The 15,145-nt window shown below is 44.5% G+C and overlaps 4 protein-coding genes and 2 long non-coding RNA genes across 8 annotated transcripts; 1 reads left to right on the top strand and 5 right to left on the bottom strand.

Moving 5' to 3' along the window:
• The first annotated feature begins 123 nt into the window (after nucleotides 1-123).
• Nucleotides 124-515, top strand: LOC136199579 (uncharacterized). The gene is made up of 2 exons (XR_010673095.1): nucleotides 124-341; nucleotides 387-515. It is a non-coding gene; the product is annotated as an uncharacterized lncRNA (long non-coding RNA).
• A 90-nt stretch (nucleotides 516-605) lies between these two features.
• Nucleotides 606-5,179, bottom strand: LOC136199570 (uncharacterized). 3 transcript variants are annotated; one of them, XM_065989798.1, is made up of 15 exons: nucleotides 5,032-5,179; nucleotides 4,850-4,934; nucleotides 4,729-4,784; nucleotides 4,589-4,671; nucleotides 4,328-4,534; nucleotides 4,074-4,091; nucleotides 2,644-2,808; nucleotides 2,441-2,592; nucleotides 2,211-2,390; nucleotides 2,007-2,157; nucleotides 1,858-1,958; nucleotides 1,631-1,809; nucleotides 1,254-1,578; nucleotides 970-1,204; nucleotides 606-915 (listed from the first exon to the last, which is right to left on the bottom strand). In XM_065989798.1, exons 7-15 carry the CDS (start codon nucleotides 2,804-2,806, stop codon nucleotides 734-736), a joined length of 1,668 nt encoding a protein of 555 aa, XP_065845870.1. In that variant the 5' UTR covers nucleotides 2,807-2,808; nucleotides 4,074-4,091; nucleotides 4,328-4,534; nucleotides 4,589-4,671; nucleotides 4,729-4,784; nucleotides 4,850-4,934; nucleotides 5,032-5,179; the 3' UTR covers nucleotides 606-733. The 3 variants fall into 3 exon arrangements, with proteins under 3 accessions (XP_065845870.1, XP_065845871.1, XP_065845872.1); XM_065989799.1 differs by lacking the exon at nucleotides 4,328-4,534; XM_065989800.1 differs by lacking the exons at nucleotides 4,729-4,784; nucleotides 4,850-4,934; nucleotides 5,032-5,179 and having other exon boundaries at nucleotides 4,589-4,711.
• Nucleotides 5,180-5,221: 42 nt separating this feature from the next.
• Nucleotides 5,222-6,060, bottom strand: LOC136199580 (uncharacterized). The gene is made up of 3 exons (XR_010673096.1): nucleotides 5,433-6,060; nucleotides 5,352-5,376; nucleotides 5,222-5,289 (listed from the first exon to the last, which is right to left on the bottom strand). It is a non-coding gene; the product is annotated as an uncharacterized lncRNA (long non-coding RNA).
• Nucleotides 6,061-6,143: 83 nt separating this feature from the next.
• On the bottom strand, nucleotides 6,144-7,033 carry LOC136196710 (uncharacterized). Its single transcript, XM_065986317.1, has 2 exons — nucleotides 7,003-7,033; nucleotides 6,144-6,922 (listed from the first exon to the last, which is right to left on the bottom strand). Exons 1-2 carry the CDS (start codon nucleotides 7,031-7,033, stop codon nucleotides 6,144-6,146), a joined length of 810 nt encoding a protein of 269 aa, XP_065842389.1.
• A 571-nt stretch (nucleotides 7,034-7,604) lies between these two features.
• On the bottom strand, nucleotides 7,605-10,407 carry LOC136199400 (uncharacterized). Its single transcript, XM_065989575.1, has 10 exons — nucleotides 10,333-10,407; nucleotides 9,654-10,273; nucleotides 9,451-9,602; nucleotides 9,221-9,400; nucleotides 9,017-9,167; nucleotides 8,868-8,968; nucleotides 8,640-8,818; nucleotides 8,263-8,587; nucleotides 7,978-8,212; nucleotides 7,605-7,919 (listed from the first exon to the last, which is right to left on the bottom strand). The coding sequence occupies exons 2-10, from the start codon at nucleotides 10,213-10,215 to the stop codon at nucleotides 7,738-7,740; spliced, it is 2,067 nt and encodes a 688-aa protein (XP_065845647.1). The 5' UTR covers nucleotides 10,216-10,273; nucleotides 10,333-10,407; the 3' UTR covers nucleotides 7,605-7,737.
• A 218-nt stretch (nucleotides 10,408-10,625) lies between these two features.
• On the bottom strand, nucleotides 10,626-13,409 carry LOC136199402 (uncharacterized). The gene is made up of 10 exons (XM_065989578.1): nucleotides 13,333-13,409; nucleotides 12,657-13,273; nucleotides 12,454-12,605; nucleotides 12,224-12,403; nucleotides 12,020-12,170; nucleotides 11,870-11,970; nucleotides 11,642-11,820; nucleotides 11,255-11,585; nucleotides 10,978-11,203; nucleotides 10,626-10,924 (listed from the first exon to the last, which is right to left on the bottom strand). Exons 2-10 carry the CDS (start codon nucleotides 13,213-13,215, stop codon nucleotides 10,743-10,745), a joined length of 2,061 nt encoding a protein of 686 aa, XP_065845650.1. The 5' UTR covers nucleotides 13,216-13,273; nucleotides 13,333-13,409; the 3' UTR covers nucleotides 10,626-10,742.
• Nucleotides 13,410-15,145: the final 1,736 nt, after the last annotated feature.

Below are 15,145 nucleotides of genomic sequence, written 5' to 3'. Positions count from 1 at the left end.
TTAGATTGCGGATGATCTGGCTCAGGAGAATTCGATTTGGGCATTGCACGTCTTTTCTGTTGACTCCTACAAACTGTGGTCAGCCGCTCTCCACTCCGCAAGCCCCGGTTCTTCTTTATTTCCACATACCGAAGGGTTTGATACCAGCGCGCCGGGGATTCGGTATAAGGGGCCGTTTCTAGCGTCCAGGCGGGTACTGGTGGGGTGGCCTATGAGGTCGCAACTCGCCCTCACTTTTTGGAAGGGAGTCATCGCTTTGCGAAGACTTCCCTGGGCTACGAAGCGTCCGAACCTCCGCGCGGTGTAGCCTGGGTTACGCTAATACGGACGCAAACCAAAAGGTACGTACAACGATTATTTTACAGTGACTAATACCGTTTTTTTAGGTCGCGCGCCGAAGAAAAATGGTGGACGAAGACAAAAGGAGAGAAGAAAGGCCATGGGACACGTTAGATTTTCGGTAGAATGATTTTTGTACTGCATGCGTCTGTGGAAATAAAATATGAGCAAATTGAGCGTGTGGCCGTCGTGTATATCTCCCCTTCACGTCTTTCAGTCTCTCTTTCTCCCGTCCATCGATCTGTTTCAGCGAGAGTCGGTTGCACTACAGAAAAATTAATCTAGGAGATGCTAAATCAATTACCAAAGTGCAAATATTCATAAAAACGTAGGGGTAATCCAAAAGTGAAGTAAAAGACTATGTCATAGGGAGAAAGGGTACAAGCTATGGTTCTCAATCAGATTCGTTTTCGGTTAGCGTGAGTATGATGTCGTCGAACATTGGTCGATTCTGGGGATCGAATTGTGTGCATTTCGTCATGAGATCGTCGAAGAACGGCGGAACATTGAGTGCTTCGCCTTCAGGAAGTTTCTCTCCAGTTCTGACAAGATAGCGAATAGTATCTCTATCCGTACCTAAACGTAAATAACTACAGTAGTACGCAAGGCCAATGAAAACAATCACTTGACCTTGATAGGGATGCTTCCTTTCTCGTATTTCCCAGAGCAAAACTCCGTAGCTATAGACGTCAGATTTTTTCGCCAAAACTTTTCTCACGACGTCGTCGTCTCCGGCGCCGTACGGACGACGGGAATATCGCTCCGGAGCAATGTGAGTGACTGTGCCAGACGGAGAGGAATCCGTTTGGCGAACTATGGTAATCGAACTGACGCCAGACACTTTTGAAAGTCCAAAATCAGCAACCTGAAATAATATTGACTAAATTATTATTCTTATTTGATTTTTAATCTACCTTGCATATAAATTGATCTTCTCTTTCGTCTGGAATGCGCTCGACCAAGACGTTCTCCGCTTTCAAGTCGTAGTGAATCACTGGTGGATGATTGGAGTGGAGATGAAGCATCCCCTTAGCAATTTGCTTCGCAAAAATGACTCGCGTTTCCCACTTCTCAATCGCTTCTTCGTCTGACTTGAGAAGACAAGACAGATCTCCTCCGCTCACGAACTCTGTTACGAGAGCGTGGAATCTGTGAGCAGTGCAAACGCCGATCAGACGAACAATGAACGGATTTCGTTCAATTCGGAGTAGCACAGATGCCTCCTTCTCGAACAATTCCCTGCGAAATAAAAACAATATCCCATCAGAAAAACTCGGTATCAGCTAAACACCTTTCTGATTTTCTTCGTATATCGGAAAAAACTTTGACGGCGACGGTGATCTCTTTTCCGTCTTTCTTCAGCGTCGCTTTGAATACATCGCCAAAGCTTCCTTCGCCAATGCAATCGTCAGCCTCATCATAGACGAGATCCTGTCGGTCGATTTGAAGAGACGGATCCGAAAGTGGTTCCTAAATTAATTATGCTAATGACCCGCGGCTTGCACACATAATTAAAACCTCGGTCATCTTCTGCGCATGCTCGTCGGATTTTGAAATTTCGTGTTCAATCGGTTCGCTCAAATTGTGACGGAGGAGTTTCTCACCAACACTTTTTAAATCTATGCAATCAATAAAATTAGGCTAAAAATATTATAAAAATTATTTACCATATTTCAAAATGTCTAAAAGCGCTCCTGGTTTGCTCTCGCTCCATTTATAGGGTGATCCTCCATATCGCAGAATAAAGAGAAGACCTCTTCTAACAATAGAGCAGACTGATTGGAACCCTGTTGGAATTGGCTCATCTGATATTGAGATCTGTCAAATGAACTTTGTCATCGTAGAATGTCATATGAAAATATTTCAATTACCTTTTTGCACTTTTGGGAGTCAATTAGAATCATTTGGGCCAGAGACACAGGAAACCCGTCTTTCCCATATCCCCACAAGAGAAAAGCAACTGGCCCCCCTAATGTGGGAATATCAACAACAACCGTCGAATGGAACCATCGAGGAATGAGAGAATCATCCAATTTCATTTCAATCCACTCCTACGCATATAAATCACATTAATTAATTAATAATAAACCTATCTCATTACCAGTGAACTGAACATGAACAGAAAAGCATCATTCAACACTCTTTCAGGACCACCGCTAATGAGAATGGCTCGATTGATATCAACTTTAGTGAATGAATGTCCTGATCGAGGATGTGGTTTTTTTCCTGTGCATTGAGCTGGAATCCAATTCCCTTCAAACAAATGTCTACATTCAATTCAAAATAATTTTACACGTCACTCACTCTTTCGGATGCAAAATAACCAAATTTCATTGTTCCACCCCATGCCAGGATATTTTGAAGAAGGAATGAATTGAGATCCGTCTGGTATTGGTGAAACAATCTTTGTTCCTATTCCGCCCATCATGACGAGATGTTCGTCTCCTTTCTTCCCTAACACGCACATTCCATTTCTCCTCCTCGCGCTGGGCGTTGATTGGTCATTGGAATGGATTCGTTGCCATTCCAACGTCAATCCATCCAATTTGTGAACATCGTTCGAATAGACAGGACGGCCCTGATCAGACGAGAAGTAGAAACCACCAAATTGATAAATGTCCTGATTTTGGACGACACCGATTCGTGCGAAGAGACATGGATGAGGAAGGTCGGATGGGCTGTTGGATGTTGCTCGTCGTTTATTCCATTGACTTGTCAACAGATTGAAGCACTCCATCAAATCGGGAGAACACAAGTAAAGATCTCCCGTCGATTCTCTCACCGCTCCTCCTCCCCACACAAGCATTTCATCATTGATCACGGCGGCAACGTGTCCATATCGAGATGACGGACACGCGGATGACATTTTCGAAGAGGAGAAACGGTTCGAGAGAATCGAATCGAGTGCTTCGATCAAAACGAGTCTAAAATGACAATCGATCAAACAAAATCGATTGTTGGCATGGCAACGACCTTTGCAAGACGACTCAATCGCGCAGGCGACGACGAAAACGGCTCAAAAACGACAATTACGATGAGAGCGAAATCCCGTATTCATTCTCACGTGACTTAGACCACCCACACAATCAGATTAATTTGCAGTATTAATTAGTCTCTACTCTTCCAACAATACCTAAATACGTTCTATAAATGATCGGAAGCAAAGAATTCCACATCTGGGCCTATCGAGTAACCGCTTCGATTTGAATTACCATACAAATTAGCAAGAGTCGGTTCGGACTACAGAGAAATTAGTCTAGGAGATGCTGCATCAATCACAAAAGTACAATTATTCGTGTGAATGAATGACTAAGATCGCTAGGAACTATTCGGGCATTTGGATGGAAAAAGCCGACGACGGAGATCACTATCGTCTCGCCTACGATCAAAGCGGCACGTGGTCATTGAAATTCAACTTGATGTGGGACAAACTGTTGCAAACGAACCTATTTCCACAAGAAGTGTTCGATAAGGAGATTGCCGAGTATAATCGTCATTTGAAGGAGTACGGCTGGCCGCTTGACAGTCGTGGAACGTGGGCCAATCTCGGATGGACGGGCTGGGTTGGTTCCTTTGCAAATCAGACCGTTCACTACGATCTCTTCAATCGTCTCGTCAATTGGATTCAACTGACGCCCCAACGCGTTCCTCTCACTGATTTTTATGACGCTGTCAACGGAACGCAGATAAAATTTCAAGCGAGAGCTCAAGTGGGAGCTCTCTTCGCCAAACTCTTTATGGATGACGTCGCTCTAGAAAAGAAGAACGATTAGACTTTAATTTTTGTATGTGCTGCTGCTGCTCAATGGTTTTTTTTATTGGAATACCTTCCTTTTCTTTTTTTACAGTATGTTTTATGAGGGATTCCCTTCGCTTAGTCACAGCATAGATACTAGAGGAGTGAGTATCTATGCTGTGACTAAGCGAAGTGAATTTCTTAATGAGAAGAAGTCGAGAACCATTCCCAACGTCACAATATAATTCTCACTAAATAATATTATTATGTCCCTCCCCGTGATCGTAAATCAAAAAGCAAATGTCAGACTTCTTCGCCGACGTTTGCAACCACTAAGTGATGACCACGTGGTTCCCATTGCCTTGACGACGCCAACGACGACGCCAAGGACAAAACCTTTTTTTTGAGTAAATTGAGAATAGCGTTTCTAATTTGCCCCAAAATCTTCATATCTCCATTCTATAACCCCCGCTAATCCGTTATTGATCTATTAGCAATGTTGCAAATTCTCACCGAATAGGCGTTTTTCCAAACGAAACCCCATTCTCTCAAGACTGACGTCACTTCCCTAACGACTCACAACTGCTTCTAATTGGCTACAAAACACAAACAATGTTGCCATAAATATTCTTTCCCCTCCCTCCCTTAGTTACCCGGAATTTTCCACGTGATAGGGCTTCAAATGAATGAAAGACGATGGAAAAATTGCCTAAATCGGTTGCCATGACAATCGTAAATTGGGTGAGGCCCCCTTTGGGGAACACAAAGCCTTACAGCCGCACTGTTCCAATATTTGACGGTTTCGCGCCGAACTTGAGCGTGAGTTCTCGATCGCTTCGCGCTTCATAGTTGTAGATCACTGCAAAAAAAACGAGACGGATGTGATCGGCGACGTCCGGGTGAAGGGATCGTCTTTTTCGTCGCGAAAACGGGCTCCCGATCGCCCGTACGCTTACCGACACCGTATTTTGCATTCGTCGTCGGCTCCCACGCCGTCATCGTCGTCGAAAACGGTCGATTTCTTCGTCTACGCGACGCTTCGTTCTTCTTTGGATCACGTGTTTGTTCCTCGATGTCCGGGCGTTCGACGACAACGTAAAGGCAATCTGCGATAATCGACGCGAAATGTAAGATGAAACCGTGAAGAAGAAGACGGCGACCACGAGGCATTGTACGCCATCTTGAACTCGAAGCGTGAAATCTTGCATCATTTCCTGCCAAAAATAGAAATGCTGACTACGATCATGATGTAATCCCTGGTATTGAAAATTCGCACCTAATCGAAAGAGCCAACGAGAGCGCTTGATAAGACCCACGTGATCGCAACAAACCAATGAACGCGCTGGGCGGGGCTTACGGCGTTCAAAAGCGAAGCGCACACAGATTCTCCTTCAGTTGCGGCTTAGGGTGGGTGCGGCGCGGAGCAATCTGCGTCTCATCCTTGACGGACTGGCTCGGGAGCTTTGACAAAAGGCAGTCTGGATCGTCGGATCAGCGTGGCCCACGGATTAATCCCGTGCCGGAGCCTCTAAGCAGGGCGATGGGGGGCTTCGGCCTCGGTTCACGCACTGAGCATAAAGATCGCTTATATGTCTTATTGTTGCCAAACGAGCACGGCCTGCGTTAGGCAGAGTGGGCACGGCTCGGAGGGGGTGTCGCAAGCGGTCTGGTTGCCGGCACTTATCTCACCAACTGGCACGATTAGATTGCGGATGATCTGGCTCAGGAGAATTCGATCTGGGCATTGCACGTCCTTTCCTGTCGACTCCTACAAACTGTGGTCAGCCGCTCTCCACTCCTCAAGCCCCGGTTCTTCTCATTTCCACATACCGAAGGGTTTGATACCAGCGCGCCGGGGATTCGGTATAAGGGGCCGTTTCTAGCGTCCAGGCGGGTACTGGTGGGGTGGCCTATGAGGTCGCAACTCGCCCTCACTTTTTGGAAGGGAGTCATCGCTTTGCGAAGACTTCCCTGGGCTACGAAGCGTCCGAACCTCCACGCTTTTTTATTTAGACAAAAACTAAACACAAAAACAAGAGAACAGGAATAGAATAAACATATGACAAGATTACTCCCAGCTGAAGCACCGAACGGGAGCTCCAGCTGAGGAGGGCACGGGGGAAACAGAAATAGATGGGAGAACAGACTTAACTTTACGTAAAATAATACGGGAATTCTCACGTTGAAGAGAGACAGACAAACATTTACGCCAAAAATCCATGAATGCATTTTTGTCGTCAAGAAAATCTAAAGAAGGGCGAAGGGAAAATTGGGAGAATAGACGTTTTGCGATGGGACTCCATCGGCCAAACACCTCAAAAACGAGCGGCTCGAAGAGATATCCGAGTCGCGTTGCGTCGTCGAGGTATTTGGCCAACTTATCCTCATCCCTTTTAGCAGCCGCGGCACCATCTGAACGGGCACCTCGCGCGAGAACTGATCCGGATTGCGGGTGAATGACGCTGACATCCAATAGCAGCTTTCGGCCATCCTTGAAGTTAAAAACTCCGATGTCTGGACGCTTGTTGTCGTCGTCGAATTGATGCTCGCGTTCCAAATCACAAACGTAGTTGACCGAGTGAAGGAGGTTGAGCCAAGTGTGTTGGATGGCGTTATGACGACGGACGGCACCTGAGCCACGAGCGCAGGTTAAGCTGTGATAGCCTTCGTTGTCGATTGTCGCCCCACAATCACAGTGGTCAATGTCGCGCAGGAAAGGAATTTCGGCCCCAAGTCGAAGCAATGCCGCAATCCGAAATTCGGCAGGCGAGAAGGACAAAGCATTCGACGAGGGGAGAGCATCCAACCATGCAGCAGACTCTGAACCACTGGCGCTGCGGATACGGGCTTGTGAACGTTGGTCGCTGCGAGATATCAAGCGTTAAGCTGCGTCAGATTGAAGAATTTGTGTTAATTTCGCTTGTAACTTGGGCTTCGAGTTTGGCAGTTGTTCAGCATTTGGTATTAGGCTTTTGATATCTTCTCCGACTGGATGTAAGCCAATTATTGCACGGAAGATGTGGCCTTCAAGGAATCGCTCGCTCGGGGTGGTGTCAATGTTCGTAGGCGCCGACGGAAATTTCTCAATGCAGCCAGGTAGAAATGCAAGGGACGCAGCCCACGAACCGATAAAAGCGCAAGGAGAAACCAGCGAAGCCGAAGAGAGACCAAATCCACCGTGCGACAAAGGTAGGCTGAGCTGTTGACGTTGGTCTGGAGAGACAGTGTAGCCTGGGTTGCGCTAATACGGACGCATTACAAAAAGGTACGTACAACGATTATTTGACAGTAACTAATACCATTTTTTTAGGTCGCGCGCTGAAGAAAAATGATGGACGAAGACAAAAGGAGAGAAGAAAGGCCATGGGACACGTTAGATTTTTGGTAGAATGATTTTTGTACTGCATGCATCTGTGGAAATAAAATATGAGCAAATTGAGCGTGTAGCCGTCGTGTATATCTGCCCTTCACGTCCTTCAGTCTCTCTTTCTGCCGTCCATCGATCTGTTTCAGCGAGAGTCGGTTGCACTACAGAGAAATTAATCTAGGAGATGCTACATCAATTACAAAAGTACAAATATTCATAAAAACGTAGGGTTAATCCAAAACTGAAGTGAAAGACTATGTCATAGGGGGAAAGGGTACAAGCTATGCTTCTCAATTCAATCAGATTCGTTTTCGGTTAGCGTGAGTATGATGTCGTCGAACATTGGTCGATTCTGGGGATCGAATTGTGTGCATTTCGTCATGAGATCGTCGAAGAACGGCGGAACATTGAGTGCTTCGCCTTCAGGAAGTTTCTCTCCAGTTCTCACAAGATAGCGAATAGTATCTCTATCCGAACCTAAAGGTAAATAACTACAGTAGTACGCAAGGCCAATAAATGATAAGAATCAATTGACCTTGATAGGGATGCGTCCTTTCTCGTATTTCCCAGAGCAAAACTCCGTAGCTATAGACGTCAGATTTTTTCGCCAAAACTTTTCTCACGACCTCGTCGTCTCCGGCGCCGTACGGACGACGGGAATATCGCTCCGGAGCAATGTGAGTGACTGTGCCAGACGGAGCGGAATCCGTTTGCCGAACTACTGTAATCGAGCTGACGCCAGACATTTTTGAAAGTCCAAAATCGGCAACCTGAGAATAATATTGACTAAATTATTATTCTTATTTGATTTTTAATCTACTTTGCATATAAATTGATCTCCTCTTTCGTCTGGAATGCGCTCGACCAAGACGTTCTCCGCTTTCAAGTCGTAGTGAATGACTGGTGGATGACTGCCGTGGAGATGAAGCATCCCCTTAGCAATTTGCTTCGCAAAAGTGACTCGCGTTTCCCACTTCTCAATCGCTTCTTCGTCTGACTTGAGAAGACAAGACAGATCTCCTCCGCTCACGAACTCTGTTACGAGGGCGTGGAATCTGTGAGCAGTGCAAACGCCGATCAGACGAACAATGAACGGATTTAGTTCAATTCGGAGTAGCACAGATGCCTCCTTCTCGAACAATTCCCTGCGAAATAAAAAAGATATCCCATCAGAAAAACTCGGTATCAGCTAAACACCTTTCTGATTTTCTTCGTATATCGGAAAAAACTTTGACGGCGACGGTGATCTCTTTTCCGTCTTTCTTCAGCGTCGCTTTGAATACATCGCCAAAGCTTCCTTCGCCAACGCAATCGTCAGCCTCATCATAGACGAGATCCTGTCGGTCGATTTGAAGAGACGGATCCGAAAGTGGTTCCTAAATCAATTATGCTAATAACCCGCGGCTTGCACACATAATTAAAGACCTCGGTCATCTTCTGCGCATGCTCATCGGATTTTGAAATTTCGTGTTCGATCGGTTCGCTCAAATTGTGACGGAGGAGTTTCTCGCCAACACTTTTTAAATCTATGCAATCAATAAAATTAGGCTTAAAATAATATAAAAATTATTTACCATATTTCAAAATATCTAGTTGCGCCTCTGGTTTTCTCTCGCTCCATTTATAGGGTGATCCTCCATATCGCAGAATAAAGAGAAGACCTCTTCTAACAATAGAGCAGACTGATTGGAACCCTGTTGGAATTGGCTCATCTGATATTGAGATCTGTCAAATGAACTTTGTCATCGTAGAATGTCATATGAAAATATTTCAATTACCTTTTTGCACTTTTGGGAGTCAATTAGAATCATTTGGGCCAGAGACACAGGAAACCCGCCTTTCCCATATCCCCACAAGAGAAAAGCAACTGGCCCCCCTAATGTGGGAATATCAACAACAACCGTCGAATGGAACCATCGAGGAATGAGAGAATCATCCAATTTCATTTCAATCCACTCCTACGCATATAAATCACATTAATTAATTAATAACAAACCTATCTCATTACCAGTGAACTGAATATGAACAGAAAAGCATCATTCAACACTCCTTCAGAACCACCGCTAATGAGAATGGCTCGATTGATATCAACTTTAGTGAAGGAATGTGCGGATCGAGGATGTGGTTTTTTTCCTGTGCATTGAGCTGGAATCCAATTCCCTTCAAACAAATGTCTACATTCAATTCAAAATAATTTCACAAGTCACTCACTCTTTTGGATGCAAAACAACCAAACTTCATTGTTCCACCCCTCTTCAGGATATTTTGAATTAGGAATGAATTGAGATCCGTCTGGTATTGGTGAAACAATCTTTGTTCCCCATCCGCCCATCATGACGAGATGTTCATCTCCTTTCTTCCCTAACACGCACATTCCATGGTTCACTCTCCCGCTGGGCGTTGATTGGTCATTGGAATGGATTCGTTGCCATTCCAACGTCGATCCATCCAATTTGTGAACATCGTTCAAATAGACATCACGGCCCTGATCAGACGAGGAGTAGCCACCACCAAATTGATAAATGTCCCGATTTTGGACGACACCGATTCGTGCGTTGCGACATGGATGAGGAAGGTCGGATGGGCTGTTGGATGTTGCTCGTCGTTCATTCCATTGACTTGTCAACAGATTGAAGCACTCCATCAAATCGGGAGAACACAAGTAATTCTTTCCCGTCGATTCTCTCACCGCTACTCCTCCCCACACAAGCATTTCATCATTGATCACGGCGGAAACGTGTCCATATCGAGATGACGGACACGCGGATGACATTTTCGAAGAGGAGAAACGGTTCGAGAGAATCGAATCGAGTGCTTCGATCAAAACGAGTCTAAAACAAAGGAAAATGACAATCGATCAAACAAAATCGATTGTTGGCATGGCAACAACCTTTGCAAGACGACTCAATCGCGCAGGCGACGACGAAAACGGCCCAAAAACGACAATTACGATGACGAAATCCCGTATTCATTCTCACGTGACTTAGACCACCCACACAATCAGATTAGTTTGCAGTATTAATTAGTCTCTAGTCTTCCAACAATACCTAAATACGTTCTATAAAATGATCGGAAGCAAAGAATTCCACATCTGGGCCTATCGAGTAACCGCTTCCATTTGAATTACCATACAAATTAGCAAGAGTCGGTTCGGACTACAGAGAAATTAGTCTAGGAGATCAATCACAAAGTACAATTATTCATAAAAAACATACCAAACTGAAAAATAAAAGACTATGTCCTAGCGGGGGGGACAGGGAAGTGCAAACGTGAAAATGGGATAAAAGTTTTTCGCTCACATCAATACGATTCGTTTTCCGTTAGCGTGACTACGATGTCATGGAACGTTGGTCGATTCTGTGGATCGAATTGCTCGCACTTCCTCATGAGATCGTCGAAGAACGGCGGAACATTCGTTGCTTGGCCTTCCGGAAGTTTCTTTCCACTTTTGACAAGAAAGCGTATAATATCTCTATCCTTACCTAAACGTAGATAAATAGTACACAACATCAATGAATCATGAGAATCAATTCACCTTGATAGGGATGCTTCCTTTCACGTATTTCCCAGAGCAAAACTCCGTAGCTATAGACGTCAGATTTTTTCGCCAAAGCCATCATGTCGTCTCCATCACCGTAAGGTTGATCATCGTATCGCTCTGGAGCGATGTGAGTGACTGTGCCAGACGGAACGGAACCCTCTTTCCGAACTATCGTAATCGAACTGACGCCAGACATTTTTGAAAGTCCGAAATCGGCAACCTGAGAATATTATTGACTAAATTATTATTTTTTATTTGATTTATATTCAACCTTGCACACAAATTGATCTTCTCTTTCGTCTGGAATGCGCTCGACCAAGACGTTCTCCGCTTTCAAGTCGTAGTGAATGACTGGTGGATGATTGCCGTGGAGATGAAGCATCCCCTTAGCAATTTGCTTCGCAAAAGTGACTCGCGTTTCCCACTTCTCAATCGCTTCTTCGTCTGACGTGAGAATAGACGACAAATTTCCTCCGCTCACGAACTCGGTCACGAGCGCGTAGAATCTGGGAACAGCGCAAAGTCCGATTAAACCCAAAATGAAAGGATTCGGTTCAATTCGAAGTAGCACAGATGCCTCCTTCCTAAACATTTCATATTCCCTGCACAAAAGAAAACAAAATCTCATTAGAGAAAATAGTGAGTGCTAACTAGACACTTTTTTGTTCTTCTTCGTATGTCCGTGAAAAGTTTGACAGCGACGATCTTCTCTCTTCCGTCTTTCTTTAGCGTTGCTTTGAATACATCGCCACAGGCTCCGTGCCCCAAGAAATCGTCCTCCTCATCATAGACGAGATCCTGTCGGTCGATTTGAAGAGACGGATCCGAAAGTGGTTCCTAGATCAATTATGCTAATAACCCGCGGCTTGCACACATAATTAAAGACCTCGGTCATCTTCTGCGCATGCTTATCGGATTTTGAAATTTCGTGTTCGATCGGTTCGCTCAAATTGTGACGGAGGAGTTTCTCGCCAACACTTTTTATATCTATGCAATCAATAAAATTAGGCTAAATAACAATATAAAAATTATTTACCATATTTCAAAATGTCTAGAAACGCTCCTGGTTTTCTCTCGGCATATTTATAGGGTGATCCTCCATATCGCAGAATAAAGAGAAGACCTCTTCTAACAATAGAGCAGACTGATTGGCGCCCTGTTGGAATTGGCTCATCTGATATTGAGATCTGTCAAATGAACTTTGTCATCGTAGAATGTCATATGAAAATATTTCAATTACCTTTTTGCACTTTTGGGAGTCAATTAGAATCATTTGGGCCAGAGACAGAGGAAACCCGTCTTTCTCATATCCCCACAAGAGAAGAGCAACTGGCCCCCCTAATGTGGGAATATCAACAACAACCGTCGAATGGAAGAATCGAGGAATGAGATGATCATCCAATTTCATTTCAATCCACTCCTACGCAAATAAATCACATTAATTAATTAATAACAAACCTATCTCATTACCAGTGAACTGAATATGAACAGAAAAGCATCATTCAACACTCCTTCAGAACCACCGCCAATGAGAATGGCTCGATTGATATCAACTTTAGTGAATGAATGTCCGTTTCGAGGAAGTGGTTTTTTTCCTGTGCATTGAGCTGGAATCCAATTCCCTTCAAACAAATGTCTACATTCAATTCAAAATAATTTTACACGTCACTCACTCTTTTGGATGCAAAACAACCAAACTTCATTGTTCCACCCCTCTTCAGGATATTTTGAAGAAGGAATGAATTGAGATCCGTCTGGTATTGGTGAAACAATCTTTGTTCCGTATCCGCCCATCATGACGAGATGTTCGTCTCCTTTCTTCCCTAACACGCACATTCCATGGTTCGATCTCCCGCTGGGCGTTGATTGGTCATTGGAATGGATTCGTTGCCATTCAAACGTCAATCCATCCAATTTGTGAACATCGTTCAAAAAGACAGGACGGCGATCAGACGACAAGTAGTGACCACCAAATTGATAAATGTCCTGATTTTGTACGACACCGATTCGTGCGTGGAGACATGGATGAGGAAGGTCGGATGGGCTGTTGGATGTTGCTCGTCGTTCATTCCATTGACTTGTCAACAGATTGAAGCACTCCATCAAATCGGGAGAACAATAGAACTTCACTACCGTCGATTCTCTCACCGCTATTCCTCCCCACACAAGCATTTCATCATTGATCACGGCGGAGACGTGCCCAAATCGAGATGACGGACACGCGGATGACATTTTCGAAGAGGAGAAACGGTTCGAGAGAATCGAATCGAGTGTTTCGATCAAAACGAGTCTAAAACAAAGGAAAATGACAATCGATCAAACAAAATCGTTTGTTGGCATGGCAACGACCTTTGCAAGACGACTCAATCGCGCAGGCGACGACGAAAACGGCTCAAAAACGACAATTACGATGAGAGCGAAATCCCGTATTCATTCTCACGTGACTTAGACCACCCACACAATCAGATTAATTTGCAGTATTAATTAGTCTCTACTCTTCCAACAATACCTAAATTCGTTCTATAAAATGATCGGAAGCAAAGAATTCCACATCTGGGCCTATCGAGTAACTGCTTCGATTTGAATTACCATACAAATTAGCAAGAGTCGGTTCGGACTACAGAGAAATTAGTCTAGGAGATGCTGCATCAATCACAAAAGTACAATTATTCGTGTGAATGAATGACTAAGATCGCTAGGAACTATTCGGGCATTTGGATGGAAAAAGCCGACGACGGAGATCACTATCGTCTCGCCTACGATCAAAGCGGCACGTGGTCATTGAAATTCAACTTGATGTGGGACAAACTGTTGCAAACGAACCTATTTCCACAAGAAGTGTTCGATAAGGAGATTGCCGAGTATAATCGTCATTTGAAGGAGTACGGCTGGCCGCTTGACAGTCGTGGAACGTGGGCCAATCTCGGATGGACGGGCTGGGTTGGTTCCTTTGCAAATCAGACCGTTCACTACGATCTCTTCAATCGTCTTGTCAATTGGATTCAACAGACGCCACAACGCGTTCCTCTCACTGATTTTTACGACGCTGTCAACGGAACGCAGATAAAATTTCAAGCGAGAGCTCAAGTGGGAGCTCTCTTCGCCAAACTCTTTATGGATGACGTCGCTCTAGGAAAGAAGAACGATTAGACTTTAATTTTTGTATGTGCTGCTGCTGCTGCTGAATGGTTTTTTTTTATTGGAATACCTTCTTTTTCTTTTTTTTTACAGTATGTTTTATGAGGGATTCGCTTCGCTTAGTCACAGCATAGATACTACAGGAGTGAGTATCTATGCTGTGACTAAGCAAAGCGAATTTCTTAATGAGAAGAAGTCAAGAACCATTCCCAACTTTACAATATAATTCTCACTAAATAATAAATACTTATTACGTCCCCCTGGCGATCGTAAATTGAAAAGCAAATGTCAGACTTCTTCGCCGACGTTCTCAACCACTAAGTGATGACCACGTGGTTCCCGTTGCCTTGACTACGCCAACGACAAAATCTTTTTTGAGTAAATTGAGAATAGCGTTTCTAATTTGCCCCAAAATCTTCATATCTCCATTCTATAACCCCCGCTAATCCGTTATTGATCTATTAGCAATGTTGCAAATTCTCACAGAATAGGCGTTTTTCCAAACGAAACCCCATTCTCTCAAGACTGACGACACTTCCCTAACGACTCACAACTGCTTCTAATTGGCTACAAAACACAAACAATGTGTTGCCATAAATATTCTTTCCCCTCCCTCCCTTAGTTACCCGGAATTTTCCACGTGATACGGCTTCAAATGAATGAAAGACGATGGAAAAATCGCCTAAATCGGTTGCCATGACAATCGTAAATTGGGTGAGGCCCCCTTTGGGGAACACAAAGCCTTACAGCCGCACTGTTCCAATATTTGACGGTTTCGCCGAACTTGAGCGTGAGTTCTCGATCGCTTCGCGCTTCATAGTTGTAGATCACTGCAAAAAAAAACGAGACGGATGTGATCGGCGACGTCCGGGTGAAGGGATCGTCTTTTTCGTCGCGAAAACGGGCTCCCGATCGCCCGTACGCTTACCGACACCGTATTTTGCATTCGTCGTCGGCTCCCACGCCGTCATCGTCGTCGAAAACGGTCGATTTCTTCGTCTACGCGACGCTTCGTTCTTCTTTG

The sequence above is a fragment of the Oscarella lobularis genome, chromosome 1, assembly GCF_947507565.1.
Source record: "Oscarella lobularis chromosome 1, ooOscLobu1.1, whole genome shotgun sequence".
NCBI classification, from domain to species: Eukaryota; Metazoa; Porifera; class Homoscleromorpha; order Homosclerophorida; family Oscarellidae; genus Oscarella; species Oscarella lobularis.
The sequence above is the reverse complement of the archived record's forward strand: the minus strand, read 5'-3'. Positions and strand labels throughout refer to the sequence as shown.